This window comes from Cinclus cinclus, chromosome 2 (assembly GCF_963662255.1).
Source record: "Cinclus cinclus chromosome 2, bCinCin1.1, whole genome shotgun sequence".
NCBI lineage: Eukaryota > Metazoa > Chordata > Aves > Passeriformes > Cinclidae > Cinclus > Cinclus cinclus.
The window spans coordinates 113567820-113586583 of NC_085047.1; the positions used below are offsets into that span (position 1 = coordinate 113567820).

General features: G+C 41.7%; 1 protein-coding gene across 1 annotated transcript; it reads left to right on the forward strand.

Moving 5' to 3' along the window:
* The first annotated feature begins 5589 nt into the window (after positions 1-5589).
* TMPRSS2 (transmembrane serine protease 2) lies at positions 5590-16308 on the forward strand. The gene is made up of 13 exons (XM_062514977.1): positions 5590-5604; positions 6424-6622; positions 6898-6981; positions 8183-8302; positions 9581-9710; positions 10091-10201; positions 11023-11066; positions 11695-11869; positions 13415-13590; positions 14525-14620; positions 15189-15331; positions 15956-16108; positions 16297-16308. The coding sequence occupies exons 1-13, from the start codon at positions 5590-5592 to the stop codon at positions 16306-16308; spliced, it is 1458 nt and encodes a 485-aa protein (XP_062370961.1).
* The last annotated feature ends 2456 nt before the right edge of the window (positions 16309-18764 follow it).

The following is an 18764-nucleotide window of genomic DNA, read 5'->3' on the forward strand; positions in this document are numbered from 1 at the left end:
TAGTGCCACCTTATTCATGTCATGTTAATTTGCAGCTCAAATATGGTGAACAAGTGTTCTTGAGAAGTTTATTTCCTTGCCAGTGACTTTCAGTGACGTAGACAGACACTGGAATTTAGCCAGAAGGTAATAATCAAATATGAATAAGATTAGCAAACGTGCTTCTGTCATAAAGTTATTTACTTATGCCTTGGAAGAAGAGTAGGGGCAGAGCCTGGGATGTTGTGTAGGGGAGGTAAGAATCCAAAGCCAAGCTGGCTGTTGCTGCATCCTCCAGCTCCTCCTATGATCTGGACATGGGCGCTGTGGTTTGCAGTTGTTGCCTGAAAAATGGGTCTATCTCCTACCATGCCAGAGCCTCTGGGTCTTCTGGGCTCTTGGTCCTTTCTGTTTCAGAAATGGCTGTTTCTGTAGGGTCTTGTGCCAGTCACCATCCACTCAATGGAATGAGAATAAAGAAAAGAGCATTTCAGCCTCCTTCCTCACCCCACTGTTCCTAACAAAGCATACGGTGTACTTGTGACGAGGCTGAGTTTGAAGTCAATGTCTATTTTCAGACAGATAATAACAATAATCATCATTATAGACAATTATTTGTATTATGAGTATGGCATCCTATAACTTTTAAAAATGTGACTGCTACACTCAGAGATTTTTAATGCCTCCTTTTTTTAATTTTTTAAGAATTATTTTTTATTGCATGTGGAAGTAGAATTAATCTTGGTTTCCTGGCCTGGGCAATACTGCCGTGGACTTCATTAAGCCAATGCTGATAGTGCTCATCAAGAGGCACTGTTTTTTAACACCTCTTGATAAGTAGTTGTACAGAATAATGGCATTTTAGGAGCTAATCTAGAATAGCTTCAAAACTATTTCTTAGTGAGAAGGATGAAGTTTTATTTTTGGCAACCTTTCAAGTAAATATTTGCATAGTCTCACAAAGTTCTCTGAAATACTTGTGATGTTAATGCTCAAGCACATTGAGTAGAGCTCACCTCTGTTGAGAGGGTTTATTGAAAGGCCAGGACACTGTAGGACCCTGATTTTGATGACTTTGAGACATTCAGTCAATTTGTCTTTGATCTCTGCCAGAGGAAAATGAAATAAATTAAAATCACTTTTTGAAATCATCACAATAAAAATACTCAGTGCCTGTCCCCGAAGAAGTGTCAAGGAAATATTGAAATTAATGTTGAAGTTAATGAAATGGGATGAAAAATCTTATTTAGCTCCTTTCTTTTTTCATTCATAACTGGATTTTTTTTTTCAACCCTTCTATACTTTATTTGCAAGTCATTATAATTTTTAGTACTGATTGTTAAACAGGAATCTTGACCATGTTTATTCCCTCTTCAGTGACAAGGCAGGAACTGTCCTGTGAAATTACTCTGTGAAAAGATCATGAAAATAAATCTGGAATTACCTCTTTGCTTGTGTTCTCTCTCTCTATTTTTTTTTTTTTATTTTATTGCCCCACTAACCTTTCCTCCACGCCCTCATATCATGGTTACTTTGTATTCACGGTTGTGTTGCTGAATCTTCTAGGTGGTCATAAAATGGTTGGAAATGAAAAAAAAAATGAAATCGTATTTCCTTTCTAGCGTCATCAATGCCATAATGTGTTGGCTTACCCTTTAAGGTTGAGCTTTGCACTGAAATTACTCCTTTGCTATCTCAGTGAGTTCTGTTGGTTTGCTCGTTTGCTTGATACAGGGAAATTTTTAGAAGTCATGCAATGTGCTAGGTTCATATAGAATGTTTGGATGCTTTTATGCTTCCTCCTTTTAGAAGATGAACTTGGGCTTCATTCATTTGTTTTTTGACTGTTCTGTTCTCTTACATCTTTCTTGTTTACATGTGGTTGCTTTTATGTAGGTCTAACTGTGAAGAGCTAGTCTTCTTTTTCTGTTCCGGGGTTTCTTTTTCAGCTGTTGACAACTATCACAGAGCTTAGCACACAGCTGATATTTCTGTTTCAGGAAGTAGCACAAATCAGTTATTGGAGCAATATGTAAATGCAGGAAGCAAGCTGTTGCCAATATAACTCTGGCTGCTTTGGCCAGTTGAATTCCCAGTGTTGAATTAGGATATCTGGAGGTAGTTATTCCATCCTATTGACTTGGGCATGGAAACAGCCTATAGGGATCTCTGTGGAAAAGCTTGTGGAAACCAATTGGTAATTATAACATGGTGTGTGCTGAGGAAGTCCTGTTATTTCTTGCATGGAGAGCTGAGATAAAAAGCAGCAAGTCTGATTACAAAATCCTGCTTATACCTTTAGGGCTTCTCTGCCTTTCATTCTTTCCCTTGCCTTTTTTGGGATGTTGGCTCCTGGCCAGCAAAGAACACAGGAGGTGTGAGGGAGCCATGAGCTGATACTGCTGTAATGAGGCAAAAGCAAGGTCTCATTTTTGCCCAGAATTCACCAAAATTCATTGAGGTGTTTAGGAGCAGGTGGTGGTGAGGACCATGTACAGCTGAGCTGCACAACTGTGCTTGGTGTTTCCTGTCCAGGGCACAGAGGGACTGGCTCTGTGGTAGGGAGGAGGACAAGCCTTTGGAGGGTTGAGAGTCTGGAAAGTCCATTTTTGATTAAACAGGACATTGTCAAATGAAGCACAGACCAACTCTGCTGCAACTTTTACTTAAAGACCTGATTTGCTGAAATCTGTAGAAAAACTAAAAAAAAAAAAAATCAAAAAAACCCAAAAAACCCAAAAAGCTGTTGGATTGAATTTATTTTTAATTGATCTAATATTTTTAATTTTTGTATTGTTGCTTGTCTGTGTTACTTTCTTTTTTTATTTTTGACAAATTTACTGGAAATAGTGAAGCATCTCTTTAATCTTAATGAGCCATGACATAACACTCCTAAGGCATATATAAGAAGCTCAGATATTTCAAGTAACAGCTGCCAGTTACAAAAACACATTTTATTTTATTCATCAGTGAACTGTGTCAGTGGTGGCTTTTTACACTTTGTCTCTCCTGTCATTAGAAACAGTGGCTTTAATCCTGTACTTCGAGTTATGAAGGGAAAACACACTCAGTTTTGGACCTACTGTGTTGCTGCAGGTCTAAATGCTGGTTCTGCTCTATCCATACTGGAGTTTTGGAAATGTAGGGGCTTGACTCCATAGGACTGATGGGTCCCTTTCATTATTTGTGTGTACTTTCTGCAGAGCTGGAAGGTGTTAGCAAGCCAACCCTCCAGCCTCTGGTACACTGTGGAACTTTGAGGCCTGCTCTGGTGGGGAGCTCCATCCCAGTTCCCTTGCCTGGGATCTCCAGCTCCTTTTAAAGGACTCCTGAAATTTGTTTTTTTCAGATGCAGCCAGTAAAGTGCTATAATAACTCAGCAGACATCAGGAGGAATGAGGGCAGTGAGAGGGAAGGACAGTTGTACATTCCCACTGAACTCTTCTGCATCATCAGAGTGGGTTTATGACACTTTTAAATGGTCTATTTAAATTTGTCTGATGTGTGAGGTGAATTAGAGGCCAAAGTATTGGACTGAGATACAGCAGACCAGTCCCTTCCAGCTCTCTAGTTGTTGGGATGGGGAATGTTTGACAGGTCAGTTTGGTTCTCCATGACCCAGCATCTTTATCTGAGAAGTTGTTGCAGTTCCCTTGATGTGTTTGTAAAACAATTTGAAGTGTGGGAGTGATGTGTTCTTAGGAAAACCAGATTATATCATTATTGGATGCTACAGATTGATTTTTTTTTTTTTTTACCTTGAACATTTGCAAAAGTAACAGGAATTCAGTGATTGTGGTTTTATGCAGTTTTAAAATACTGTAAAATGTGTATAAGTAATACCATGGAAGTTTGTATTTACCTATGAGTTCCGGCATTTTATAACAGGGAAACTGTTATTAATCAGAATCTGGATAGGAAATAGATTAGCTGGAACTAAATTGGGAGTGATGGTGGAAAACCAGCATAACAAGAGAGAGATTTTTTTTCCTCAGTTCAGTTGAAAAAACAAACAAACAAACAAAACCAATAAACCAAAACCACTCCCAGAAACTCCCCAAAAAAGAGTGAGGAACACTCTTCCCTGTTAATTTGCAAAGCCTTTCAAATGGTACTGTAAATAAAGGAATTTGGGTTTTTTTTTTTTTTTTTGGTCATAGTCCCTGCTGGCTTACCTCAGAATCACCACTTCTCTCTGGTATCACTAAACTTCCTAACGTTATTCCTTCTCCTTTTCAGAGAACAGGGAGCAGAAGTAATCTCCTGTCATTTATTTGTTTCTAAGTCTGGGCAGAGCTTCACATCCCGACTGCTGTGAAGAGCTGGGCAAGGATGGATGGGACATAAAGCAAAGCAGAAGTCCTGGAGCCTTAGTCACCAGTCTGATGGACTTTCAGTAAGTAGGAGTAAGACTCGTTTCTCACCTGTCTGCCACACAAATAAGTTCAGTGGTGCATTATTTACACCTGTTTGCCAGCACTGATAAGCAAATACCAGCCTTGAAGTGTCACAAAGAATTGGTGTGCTTGAGGGGCCGAGCAGCTGTTGAAATCTGCTTCAGTGACATTTGCAGGTCAGTTTAGGGCAAGATGATGCCTTGATAGAGGCTCTAAAAAATAACCTGTTACTTTGGGCTGAATTATGTTGTGTCTTTGCACAGCTGTAATGTGCAGGGCTTTGCTCAGCAAGGTAGAGAAAGATATTTCTCAGTGCAGGACTGAGGAATTTTCTAGGCTTTTTTTTCCTTGTAGAGCAAGATGAGAGGACTCAGAAGATAGCAGTGTTTATTAGAATGATTGCTTGTGGAGGTGTACAACTGCCCATTTTAGATAATTTTTCGTATTTCTTGTGTGTGTGGCAATCAGTGGTTTTGCTCAACGTTAACGTTTAACTTTAAAATAAACTGCTGGATGCTCGAAACGTTCGATGCAGAACCTCTCTTTTACCCTGTTTGCAAAACTTCCATATTGTGGCACAATTCCCCCACCATGCTTCTCTCCCTGTTTTTGATGTGGTGACTACAACACACAGCCAAGAAAACAACTGCTTAGAACACGCAAGAGTAAAAAAAATGCGGCTGCAAGTTGTGCTGTTATCATGAATTGGTTGAATTTGTATTTCTTGATGCTTTGCTGGTTTCTGTGAGGTAAACCTCAGTGTGACACGTGAGTAAGTGCTGAGAGAGGCAGGAGGACCTGAACGTGGCACTGGCACCGTGTGGGTCGCTGCCAGGATATTCTGACTCTTGTTGTGCCAGCGAGAGCGAGCACTGACTTGACCTTCTCAGTTTGTGCTGCCCTCGTGCTAATGAATAGTTGCCACTGTATAATCCTCAGGCTTGTATTGAGAGGCTGCTGAGATCTGATTTCATGCTGCACCTTGATTTGTACCCTCTCTTCAAATACTTCCGCTTGTTGTTTTGTTTTTTTTTTTTTTTTTAATTTGTTTTATTCACCCCTCTGCAAATCTGGCCTTTTTCCAAAGGGAAAAGTGGCAAGAAAGCTGGACAAAGCCTCCAGTTTTGATTATTTCCCTTTTTGGTTTTTTTGTATAGGTTCACACTTTGCTCCCCAACCCTTGAATTGTTTCTGTACTGTTGACAAAGTAAAAATGACCTCTACTCTAGTAAGTAAACAAAATATTCACAATATTCCTCTCTGATTTTTTTTCTTTTAATACGGTTTTATTTCTTTACATGTAACAGCCCATTGAGTAACATCCTGATTAACAAGTCTTTAAAAACATGGACTATTTGTTGTGTTCCCTTTTTTAGCAAAAACAAGAAAAGATGCTGTGAGGCAGATGTAAGATTCTCGAATTAACCAACATTTCCAGTGCTCAGGCACTTTTAGGGGAGATTTATTCTTCTGAGCAAATGCTTTTGATTTATTTAAGCTTGTTTTGGTGGGATAGGTTAGAATGGCTTCTAACTAGTTCTTCCAGGATAAATACTCCACGACCTGTTGCAGGCCAGTTTGTGTCAGAAATAGCTTAGGTGTACCTGGTGTTGTCACAGCACTAAACGGGCAGTAAGCATTTACCCTGGACCTGGACAAAGGCTGTTAATTGTCAGCATTTCTTTCTGTGATGGTGCTGCCCACAGCTGTCCTTGCTGTTTATTTCTATCCTGTCACACCTCCCAGGGCAAGCGTTTGTGCAAAAACAGCTTGGGAAGGCTGGGCTCAAGAATCCTTCTTAGGCTGGGCTATGGATCAGGCAATTGCTCTTGTCAGAGGTTTTCCAGCCTCACTCTGTGCTATTTTTACTGCTCAAAGCGCGAGGTTTTAGGCATGTTCTGTGAATCTCTCAGTCTGTGTGACCTGCAGTCACTAGTAAGTGCTCTGCGTGCGGGGTGTATTTTACGGAGCGTGATGGAATTCTGTCCTGGTGGCAGCCTTGTTTCCCACCTTCTCCTGTTTCCCTCCTCCCCACGCCACCCCTCAGGGTCCACCACCGCCGTACTACGAGAACAGGGGCTTCCAGCCAGAGCCCCTCTACGCTGCCAGGCAGGCAGCAGGTGCTACTGCTTACCCTCAGCTCTTCTCCACAAACCCTCCCTCCGTGCCAAGCTACGTGCCCAGGGTTGCCACCCACCAGTCCAGCGGGCCAGCAGCTCCCCCGCCCAGGAGAACGTGTGCAGCCAGTAAGTTCTGGGGGGATTTCTCCCGGTTTTGGACCAGAGATCTGTCAAAAGTAAAATAACAAAGCAAAGGGAACTCCCCTTGCAAGTTGTGCGTTGAGGAAGTGGCAGCTTGCTGTGGTGCTGGCGTAGCTGGGTGCTGTGGGAGGAAGGATGGTGGGATGGAGAGTAGCCTGGCTAAAAATGAATGATTTTAATATCAAATAAATAGTGCTGGTGGGTGGAAATTATTCCGCTTGTGAACCTAATTTCTCTTTTCCTCCTTGCTTTCATTTCAGGTCTAAGGAAAACCGCAATAATAATATTATCTATATTAATAGTAATTTGTTGTGCGATTGCTGCTTTCTTCATCTGGTATTTTGGTAAGCTTTTTTTTTTTTTTTTCTAATTGTTTCCTTACAGAAAATATGTGTTAAGCTTTTCAGGTTAGAAATACCCATTCTCATTTTATGCTTTATGCTGAATTAAGGACAGAAATGTCTTTGTTCCTTTTTTCCTAAGAGATGAACTAATGTTGCGTCTTAATGGCTCAGTTTTGTTTGTGGGTTGAGGTGGTTTTTTTATTATATACTTGTTCCGTTTGGTTTTTTTCTTTTTTTTCCCTTTCTTTTTACTGCTGGTGTTACTTTCCAAATTTGAGCTTCACTTAATTTCAGGTGAAGGGAGGGGATTGCAGTTAAGTGTGTAAACTTTAACTGCAAGAGTGCAAAGAGTCAAGATGTGTTTTGTTTTGCTAGAATGGGATCTCTTGGAGCAGAAGTAATTTAAATCCATTTTTTTGTTTCTGTGGGGTTTTTGTGTAAGTGTTGCATGAGCCCAGCCTGTCTCAGCACTCTAAGCTGTACCTTGGATGTTTGCCTTGGAAATCATCTCCAGCTGAGGTGACTGAGCTCTGAAGCTGGGCTGGACTAATTCTGTTCCTCTGAGGTGAAGTTTGTCTTTTGCTGTCTTAATGTCCCTTTCAATGAAAGCTGCTTTGCTAAAAAAAAAAGCAGGAAACTAAAAATTTGCTGTTTTAAGGAGCCTCTTCTTTCTGTTCTGCTCAGGAAAAGAGGAAGAGAGATCTAGTGGAAGATGTCCCTGCTCGTTGCACTGGGGTTGGACTAAAATGATGTTTAAAGACCCCTTGCAAACTATTCTATGATTTTAAGGCAGCTCATTTAGAACTATTAGGATGACACTGTGTTCTTAGGGGTGTTTTTTTGAATCATTTTGGTTTAAGCAGGGTGAGTGTAATCTTGTTTAAATGAGGCAATCATTCTCTTCCTCCTTCTCTACCTGCTAACGCTTTGCCAGTGCAAAGCTGACTCCTTTCTGACAACTTAATGGTGCCTGATTATTCAGGGGAGGCCAGTGGCCAAAAATCCAATCAGCTGCATCAGAGACTCAATCTGACAAGCAATGCAAAGGACTGAGCAATCCATCTTCTGCTGTGGCAGGCTGGGTTCCCTCCCACCTCCAGGTTCAAGAGCCTCTTCCAGTGTTTTGCTCCATCAAAATGGGAAACTCCTTGGGCGCTGGGCTGACGAGCAGCCTCGTGGCTGTGCTTCTCTCTCCCTGCAGTAGAGAATCACTGTCTCAGCTCCCTGATGGAGTGTGGATCCTCAGGGGTGTGCATGTCCCCTTCCCAGTGGTGCGATGGAGTGAGCGACTGCCCCAACGGGGAGGACGAGACCCGCTGTGGTGAGTGGGCTGGGGGGAGAAACCTGCATCAGCTGCAGGAGCCTGGGAGCAGATTGCCTTGGCCAGAGCTTGCCTAAGTTGCAACAAAGCTGTTTTAGCCTAAGGTCTATCTTTAAAATGGTTTTAGGATGTGTGTTATATGTGGATACTCGGTTTGTTTCCAGCCCGATTGAAAAGCTGAAGTAAAATGCTTGGCTCAGGGGTTTGAGCTGTCTTGACTTTGAGTCGGTTTTTTATTTAAACATCACCTTTTAATTTGAGTGGGGTTTGTGCAGAACTGAATCTAGCTTTGCCTCTGGATGGAACAGCCAGTGGTGACTTCTCAGTAAGCTTCAGGTGATCACATAAACCTCTTGGCCTTCAACGTCTTTTTCCATGCATTTTGCATTCCTCGTTCTCCCCTTAGTTCTTCAACTACTTCATAACTCATTTGTTTAAGAAAGCCTGGTGAAATCATTGCTTTGAACTGAAAAGATGCCAAGGGAAGCTTTAGTGCAGAGCTGAAGGTAGAAACACTGATTTGTCCTTTCCAGAGGTTTGGCATCTTGTGTCATGCCAGTGCCACACTGGAAAACTCCAGCTGTGCTTTAAATTCCCTCTGTAAACTTTTATTCAGCGCATTCTTATGCAGGGTTAGCATTTGCTGGCAGCTCTTCTACTCCATTTGGTTGAATAATGGGTTCTTGGAGAAGCCAGTTTCAATCCATTCTTTTGCTTGAACTATTTTTTATTAAATTCTTGTGCAAGCAAATGCAGAATGGGATGTGGAATGTCAGATCTAAATGCTCCTGGTTACATTCTTGTTCTACTAAACACTTCTCTGAAGAAATTTGGTGCATTAACAGATAATATATTTTAAATATATTTTATTTATACATAGTATGTGATACATTTAGAAATATATTGTTGCATAGAGAAAAGATCAGAAAATTTTCATTATTGCAGTCTTTCTCAGTGGTCAAATATAAAAGAGAATGTTGAGCATAAAAGTGGAAATGAAAGGATGAACCTTATCTTGTACATTTGATTGTAAAACTGGTAGTTCTTCTAAATTGCCTTACATGAAAAGAAGTAAGTAATTGACATATTTCTGTCTAGTGGATATTTACTCAGAATTTGAGTAGAAGGGAGCATTAAATTAACATCAGTTATACATGAAGTGGATATTATGGGTAACTACTTCCAAGCAGAGAAAGCAGTAATAATAGCATGTGGTGTTCTTAGTTTCTTTTTTCTTTCTTTTTTCTTTTCCTTTTTCCCTTTCTCCTTTTCTGGCAGTTAGACTTTTTGGACCAAATTTTATCCTGGAAGTTTATTCACCTGTCAGCAAATCCTGGTATCCTGTTTGCCAAGACGACTGGAATGATGATTATGGGAAGACTGCCTGCAAAGACATGGGCTACAGTGTGTAAGTCCAGCCTCTGTCAGCTCAGACACAAAAAGGTTCAAATTTCCCCCTTGACATTTTTAATGAGTCTGAGATTTTGCTGTGCAAATGTACTGGCAAAGGCATCTCTTCATCTTGCCCTGTTACACGAGGTGCATGCACATCAGATAAAAATATTATTTTATCCTAGTGACTGGTGGGAAGTGGAACTTGACAGATGTTTAAAGAATCTGAGACTCTGGCCAGGCTGCACCACCGGTGTTCCACCTTCATGTAAAGACAAAAATAAGTATTTCTAGTGTTGTCATCTCAGAAGCTTCAGCTTGGCACAGCTCATTGTTATAACTTGTTTGAAAACTGGAACCACTACTGGGTTTCATAGTGGGCTTTCTGTTCTGCAGAGATACGTATTTCTACAGTCGTGGGTTAGCACCTGAAGCCAGCTTTAAGAGCTACATGAAGCTGAACACAAGTGCTGGGAATATAGACTTGTACAAAAAGCTGTACAACAGGTATCTTTGTTTAATAAAAGCCTCTCTCCTATCATCCAGGGTCTCTCCAGATGCTGTGAGAGGTGTAGCTTCTGCCTGCAGCATAATGCAAGCACATGTTTCAGTGGGGATTGTTGGATAGAAAGAGACTTTGTTTTTATTGCAGCAACTGTTCTTCCCACTTTTTAAGAGCGCAGATGTCATTTTTCCATCCTCCCTGTCCTCTTCTAAAAGAAAAAGTGTCCCATCCTCTGTGCTATCTAGAAGGTTGCCATGTCAAAGGTATTTTTTTAAGGCTCTCTGACCAGCAGCAGGAGTTTGTGTATGGTGACAAGAGCTACCAGCTACAGCACATTCACAGCAGCTGGCACAGCCTTTTTTTCAGTCACATGAACGCACAGCATGCAAAAATGGATCTTCACTGTGGGAAGCTTAATTTTTATTATCTTTAAGCAACTTTGAAGTGTCCAGTTTCAAAACCTGTAGACTGCTGTGCCTGCAAACTTCCTGCAGCTTCTTGTGTAGTTCTTCTGCAAAAACTTGGTAAATCAGCTCGACTTTCACTCAAGCTGCTCTTCATCTTGCCTCTCAATAGGCTTAGAAACCTTTTGTGCTTATGACTGTAGTCTCCCACAGGACACTTTTGGTGAATGCAAGGCATGGGGGAGGCCAGATGGTTGCTGGAGAAAGTGAAGAAAGGAGGGAACCTTCCACTGGAAGATGAGGCTGAAGGCAGGGCGTGTAGCTGGAATGGGTAGAAAACAGATGGAGGGTGGGCTTTGCCTGTCATTTCTTTCACTGGGTGCCTAAGATACTGTTTGGTTTTTTTATGTCTCCTGCAGCGATTCCTGTGCCTCAGGAAATGTGGTTTCTCTGCGCTGCATAGGTAACTCACTGGCTTTTTCAAACTTCTGCTTCATCATGCTTTGAAATGCTCTGGCTGGCAAGTCCTTTTGGACCCGTGGCATTAATTGCTGTTTTTGCATTCATGCAAATGATTCAACTCTGGTTCCCAAATAATGCAGTTTTAGGAGCAAGGTGGGAGAGGAGACAAGGAAGACAGTGGATCCCCAGTCTTTGCTGCCACTGGTTCTTTTAAATGACTTGTGGTGAAGCTCCATATCTGTTCCCCTGCAGCTGTGTTGGGATGTCTGTGGCACATTTGCTCTCAACATTCAGCAATTGGGTGGGCAGTGCCTTTTTGATGGTGATTCCTGTCCTGAGGAGTCTCCTGGCTGTTGGCTGCTTTGTTGCATAATCGACAGAGATTGCTGAAAGGTGTAAAGAGCTTATGGTGAACCAAGGGCAGCAGCTGCCAGGTGGGGTTTGCAATTTAATGGGGGTCTGGGCAATGGCAGAGTTGGGATTTGGTGCCAGGGCAGGGGTTTGAGCTGTGGTGTGTCCAACAGGTCAAACCTGGTGTGTGCACCACTCTGCCAGGGGAGCCTGAGGGAGGCAGAATCCATCTCCCAGCTCCCTCTTGGATTAACCTCTGTGTGTTACTGACCTTGCAGAGTGTGGCCTGTCCAGCAAGAGCGTGAGCATCATGAACAGGATCGTGGGTGGCAGTGGGGCTGTGCTGGGACAGTGGCCATGGCAGGTCAGCCTGCACGTGCAGGGCACCCACGTCTGCGGGGGCTCCATCATCACCCACCACTGGATTGTGACAGCAGCACACTGTGTAGAAGGGTGAGTCCCTCCCTCCATGGCTGTTTGCCTTTCTTCAAGCTGAAATTTATTCAATTCCCCCCATTTTCTCCTTTAAAACTGAATTCCTCCCCGCTGGCTGGCATGCAGGTGCTCGGTGCAGTATTTTGTCAGTCTGGTAAATTTGCAGTATGAAGGGAAGATTGGTTCTGGAGGAGGCTGGCTGCAGCTTATCTGTGCTTTCTACAGGAGGCCTTATTTTATGTTTTGTCTTATTTACAAAACGAAAGAGGTGATGCTGAGCACAGATACCCACCCAATTTAAGATGTAAACTCAAGGCACCAAATTTAATGCCAGCCAGTACAATGTTTTCATGAAGATGTTGAATTACACCGTGAGAAAACCCAAAGGAAACTCCCCTCCCCCCAAATTCTCAAATATCACACTGCTGTAGATATGATCAGTTTAAAGTTGCCTGTGCCATTTATTTCTTCATATCTTCTTGCCACAGGGTAGTAAAGTCCAAGTCAGTATTAAATACAGATTTATATCTATCCAAGGAGCACTTTATGTAGCCATCAACAAGAAAAATAGCTGGTGCTTTGTACATTTTTAACCTATAAAAGAGAGTTGAGGGTTTTGTGGTACCCTCAGAAAGGGCAGAATTTGTTTAAAAGGTGGCTGCTTCTGCTGGAGGGAAAACCCACAAAGCAAAAACATTTTTAATGGTTGGTTGGCTGGATTGCAGTTAGAGGCTAAGGCAAGGAAGAATATTTGTCCTTAACCTTGAGAAAGAAATGCAAGTGTTGATTTCTACCTGGAGATCTTATCCCTCCTTTGTTGTCTGGATTTGAGCTCTGTAGTGCACGAAATCTTTGGGAATGGCAATCAAGCTGCAGCTGGCACAAACCTGGTTTTCAGCCTGACCTGGTTTTTTTTTTGGAGGTGGGGTGACTTGCAGGCACTACTGCCTTGGCCAAGCTTCTCTTGGAGGGAGTTTTAACACTTGAGGCAAGTTATCTATTAAGCTTTTGTAAACTGTGCTGGAGCACAAGAGGCTGCTTAAATAACATCTAGCAAGCATGCTTAACATTAAATAGAGCCCACCAAAACCCAAAACCAGCCTAAAAAAAAAAAAAAACAAAAAAAAAAAACCAAAAAAACCCTGGCATTTTCAAGATAGTGAAATTCTTTCACTAGATCATGCTTTTACTAATTCTGGCTTCTGCTGATACCACTGACATGTGAGACTTCAGAAATACCTGCCTGATCACTCAGTCATGGAAATCAAAAGGCTTCAGTGTTGACTTAATTTGTTGTGCTGAGTGATTAAGGGGATGGACAGTGATACTTAACCCATTGCAAAGATTTTTTTGATATATTTTTGAAACTAGAGCCAAGCTTTCCTCGAGTTACACATCTGGCAATTTGTTTGTCTTATTCTTCAGAGATGGTAGTCAAAATGCATGTGCATTTTTGGTCACACAAACATTTGACTCCAGCTTCTGAAGACAGTTTTTTGAAGGTTCTAATCCCTGTCTTTTCACCACAGAAGAAAACCTTCAGACCTTTTCTCTGTTCTGTAGGCGACTTTCTGACCCACACAGCTGGAGGGTTTATGCTGGGATTCTGAACCAGGATGAGATGCTCTTTAGAAGTGGATACAGAGTGCGGCAGATAATTTCCCATCCAGAATATGACACAGACTCTAAAGACAATGATGTTGCCCTTATGAAGCTAGAGACACCACTGAGTTTTACTGGTAGGTATTCTGCTCTTCTTAAGGGAAAAATCCAGTGGCAGTGAGCACACTTTTTAAAACGTCTGAATATCATCAAGCCATCCTTATAGATAAATATTGGAAAAACACGAAATTACCCATAGAGACAGAGAGCACAGCCTCTGATTTCCTAAACAGGATTTATTTAAATCTATTACCCAGATAGGGGCTTTGGGCTCATCTCAGTAATTTGCTTTTACCTCAGAATGCTGCATGTGCAGACAGCTACAGGTGCAGTGGTGGAGCAGCTGATTAAATCCCAACTCAAGTCAGGTCAAATAATGGCAAAAAAACCCTTCAGAACTCACCATTACAAGAAGTTCCTTTCATGAAAGCAGATGTAGGTTGTTTGCAAGCAACACAAAATAGAGAACAAGCCATTATTTAAACTTGAAGTGCTTTTTGTGCACAGGTGCTTTGTGTTCCAGTGCACCAGTTTAAAGCTACCAGGAGTAATCTGAAAGGGATTCTCTGCTGCTGAGAACAGGGAGATTGTCTGTTTTCCAGGTTTTTGTGCTCCACACTTCTTGTATATATCAGTACTGAATCCTGCTTGTCTTGTGATTATTTTCAGCAGAATTTTGCAACGAGAATGTAGAGCTGTAGTTTTCAGAATTTTTTCTTCATCTTCTACTGCTCAGAAGAGCTGGGGTTAATTGTTCTGTTTAACCTGATGAGTTAAGGTAGAACCATTAACTTCTTGCTCCTCACTTTGAGGTGAAGATTAGGTAGATTTGAGGTGAAGACCAGGTACCCCTCAGGAAAAGGGGAGCTGATAAACTTTCTGCTGCTTCCTGCATGGTCTGCCTGCAAGGAATGCAAAGTACAGAGGGAATGCATTGTGTGTAATGGATGGTGGCAGTTGAAATTTATTCTGAATTCTGTCTGAACATCTGTTGTTCTGATTGTTTTGCAGAAACTGTGAGGCCAGTTTGTCTGCCCAATCCAGGAATGATGTTCCAGCCTAACCAGCAGTGCTGGATATCAGGATGGGGAGCAGAGTACCAAGGAGGTAAAAAGTGCTTCTGGAATATTTTGGTCTTTTACATAAACAAGTCCTCTTCATCCTATGAGTATTGTTGCTTGGGCTGGTGGGGAAGTTTGAATTCGATCTGTTCATGCACTACTTTTTCACCCATTTTACAGCCCCCAATATTTACCCAGGGCATTCAAAGCAAGCTGTGATGTGTTGCATTCAGCAGACGGCAGAGGACCCTCAGATCAGTTCTGGGGCCCAGAAATACCAGCCAGGAGAAAATTCTGTGTCCCTGCTGGCAGGGCCACCTCTCCTGCAGCAAGGGTTGATGTATGCCAAATGTGTCCTGAAGTAGAATGATGCAAGTAAATTTGCAAGACTGGAAAAAGGAAAGGGAGGAAAGTTTTGGGTTTTTTTGTATAAGAAAGGTACTGGGGGAGGTCCTCTTGACCTCTTGTAGACTTCTCACATCTTAAATTTCCATCCTGCTCCTTCTAGGAACTTTATTTCATCTTGGCTGCAGGGATTTTTTTTTGTAATAGCAAAGTAATGTGATGCTTATTCTGATTTTGTCTTTGCACGTTTGCGCATATTTCAATTCTAGGTAAAACATCAAATAACTTGAATTACGTTGCGGTGCCCTTAATAGAACGTTCGAGGTGTAATGCTGTTTATATCTACAATGGCATGATTCTGCCTACAATGATCTGTGCTGGAGACCTAGCAGGGGGAGTTGATTCCTGTCAGGTAATTAATCCTAAGTAATAGTTAATAATGATCTGATTACTTTTGTGGCCTTGCAAGTAGGCTTTTTGTTTTCTTTCCCTCTCCCCCTTCTTTCTTCTCTCTCTCTCTATTGCAAATTAATCCTATGCCCCCCAAAAATTAAAGGTTTGCATTATGTCTGATTTGGCTTCTGGCTCCTTTGGTGGTGCATCCCTTTAAAGAGAAGAGTTTTTGTTTCATCATCTGAATGGCTGCCAGTGCTGGGTTCTCCCTAAATTCCCAGGAAGGGTGAGGTTCCTTTTTAATGCTGCAAGGATGATTTGTTACCTGGTACTTGAAAGTGATCAAATGCTCCTCATAACCACAGCATTATTATCATTATTGTATTCTTAATCACATCATTGTGCTTGTGAACAAGAAAGTCAATAATGCTAATCTTACTTAGAGGGATCTGGGCAAAAATTGTTTTCATTCCAGCTGGAAGCAGACATCATTTAGCACCAAAATTGCCATGTTATCTTGTTTTAGTGGTTCCCTAAATGGCAGGTAGGTTTATATTGAAACTAAAGCTGTGTTCCTGGAGTGAAATGGGTTGTGTTTTTCCTGGTGGCTGTGTCACTAACAGGATGTTTGTGTCCCATGCAGGGTGACAGTGGAGGTCCTCTGGTGACTCTCCACCACTCTGTGTGGTGGCTGGTTGGAGATACCAGTTGGGGCACTGGCTGTGCCACTCCCAACAAACCTGGAGTGTATGGGAATATGACTGTGTTTACAGACTGGATTCATAGAAATATGCAGGTAAAATATTCAGAGTTTTTTTCATATGTTTTAAGCCCTCACATCCTCAAATGTGGTTTTACTTAAAATAAGTTAATAAATAAATGTGACTTGCATTATAACTAAGATGCTTGTTTGGGAAGCATCCAAGTTATTGTTAAGACAGAACCTGAACATTGTTTTTCTCTTTTGTTTTGTCTTTTAAACAGGCAAACAGATGACAATGCTCTCCTTGCTAATCGATGTTCCTGAAGACAAGAATAAATGAAGCCATGGGGGCCTGGGATATTTATTCACTTTGCAGTTGATTTTATTTTTTCACTTTGATTTTTCTTTTTAAAAGTAATATGAAGGATTGCATACTTGGTTCTGTGCTGGCTACAGTGATGGATCTTAATCAGTGAAGGATTATCATAATGAGCACCTTCCTTCTCCTTGTGGTGCCTGGCAGAGTCATTCTGTCAACTGCTTGCTGAAGTGTCTCTCTTTTGTTGAGTAACTTTTGCTTGATGATCAGGCTTATAATGACAATTTAAATCACAATTTAATTTCAGATTTTCATAGCAGGATGCTGAGACAGTTGTTTTAGTAGTTTTTAAATGAAATGTTAAGTAATATGAACGTTGAATCTCCAAGCTGCTGGTTGGCAATTTAAAAAAGAAATTAATGTTTTTTTTAATATAGAATTACGAAATAGTTTGGGTTGGAAGGGACCTTAAGGATCATCCAGTTCCAACCCCGCTGCCATGGGCAGGGACACCTTCCACTATCCCAGGTTGCTCAAAGCCTTATCCAGCCTGGCATTAAACACTTCCAGGGCTGGAGCATCCCCAACTTCCCTGGGCAACCTGTTCCAGTGCCTCACCACCCTTACAGGGAAGAATTTTCTTCCTAAAATCTAATGTAAATGTGCCCTCTTTCAGTCTGATGTCACTACCCCTTGACCTCTCACTCCATGTCCTTGTCCAAAGTCCCTCTCCAGCTCTCTTGTAGGCTCATTAGGGGCTGGAAAAGGTGCTGAGGTCTCCCTAGAGTCTTCTCCAGACTGAACAACCCCAGCTCTCTCAGCCTGTCTCCATAGCAGAGGTGCCCCAGCCCTTGGAACACCTTTGTGGCCTCCTCTGGACTTGCTCCAACAGGATCTCCATGTTGGAGATCCCAGACTGGATACTCAGGAGAGTAGAGAGTGAGGGATATACATGAAGGGAATTTTTCATGCACTACAGTATAGGCACAGAAAATAAAGAAATTCACCGTCTATTCAGGTAGTTAAAGATCCTCAGGATCTCCAAGTCAGATTGTTGCAGTCTGGCTGCCTCAGACCTTACAAAAAGTGCTGTTCTGCCTTAAGCTGCTCTGAACCCAAAGTGGGCACTTTGTCGATGTGGGATCTGGACAGGGATGCCCTGGACAGAGATGCCCCAGAGCTGCAGCAGGAAGAGTCCCAGTGCTGAGGTCCCTGGCTGAGCACACTGAAGGTGACTCTTGACCTCTCCCTGCTGTGAAAGACAAAGGGTAAAGGTTTCCAGCCAGGCTGTGCTGCAGACACACACGGAGACTGGATGTTTGGTACAAGGAAACTCAAAGCTGATGAACTACCTCATTTGTTAAATTTGGCTTCTGATTCCTTAGAGCTCTCCTTTATGTATTTGCCTGTATGTTTTTAGCAAAATATAATTTGTATCTGAGTGCCACCTGAATGAGGATTTCTAAAATAATTTATAATCGTGGTTGAGGATCAAAAAGCCATATCAAGTCACTTTGTTAAGAAGGATAAATCTTTATTGAATGAAATGACTCCACTAGTCTTGTTTTCTCTTTTGGTACTGAAATGCAATTGTCTTATGTGTAAACACCACACCAAATAAATTTGGTTTGTTTTTCTTTTATTTATTTATTTATTTTTTTACAAATAATTTTCCTTAGTTGTGCTTTATATCTCTTTACTTGGCTTTTTTTGTTGTTTGTTTCATTTTGCTTTTTGGAAGCAGTTGCTGGATTCAGTGTATGAAGTGCTTTGAGTGTCTGATTAAAAAAACCAAAACCAACAACAAGCAAACAAAAAAAAAAACAACTCAAGAGGGTGAGCCAAGAGATTATTTATTAATTTCAATATTTCAGGCCCTTAAACAAACCCAGGGAATGAGAGCAGAATGTCCAGGAATGCTGAGTATCTTTGGTGGTTGGGGCTGATGAAATCGCTCTGACTTAACTGAATTAAATAAGGAAGTTTAGCCTGCAGGCACTGGCTTGAGGCAGTCACACCCTATTTTGTCATTCCAACTCTTGCTGCCTGGAGCAATGTGTCCTCCCTCTCTTGGTGTGAGATGGGTGTTTCCAGTAGCACCTTGGGGGATCGAGAATACTGTGAAATAACCAATGAGTTTAAAGTACTTTCAATACAGAAAATAAAAAATTAGGTTGTTACAGGTAGGAGGCACACTTTCTTCTGACCTGCAGCACTGCAAGTCAATAATAGCAAAATAATGTACTGGAAGAAAGAGGAAACTGGCCGCAGCATTCAAGGTTAAGGAATGTGAATGCTGGGGGGAATGCTGTACCCAAAGTCAGGCGCCAGCTGCAGTTCCATGCCACAGGGACAAACACTTTGTTGTATCTAGCCTGAGGAGAAGGCTTCTCTTGTAAGAAACTTGGAAATTACTACATCACACACTGG

Bases quoted from the DNA above. Each gene is read 5' to 3' on its own strand.
- TMPRSS2 (XM_062514977.1), top strand. The intron at 8,303-9,580 runs GTGAGTGGGCTG...CTTTTCTGGCAG, and splicing joins GGAGGACGAGACCCGCTGTG to TTAGACTTTTTGGACCAAAT. The intron at 11,067-11,694 runs GTAACTCACTGG...CTGACCTTGCAG, and splicing joins GGTTTCTCTGCGCTGCATAG to AGTGTGGCCTGTCCAGCAAG.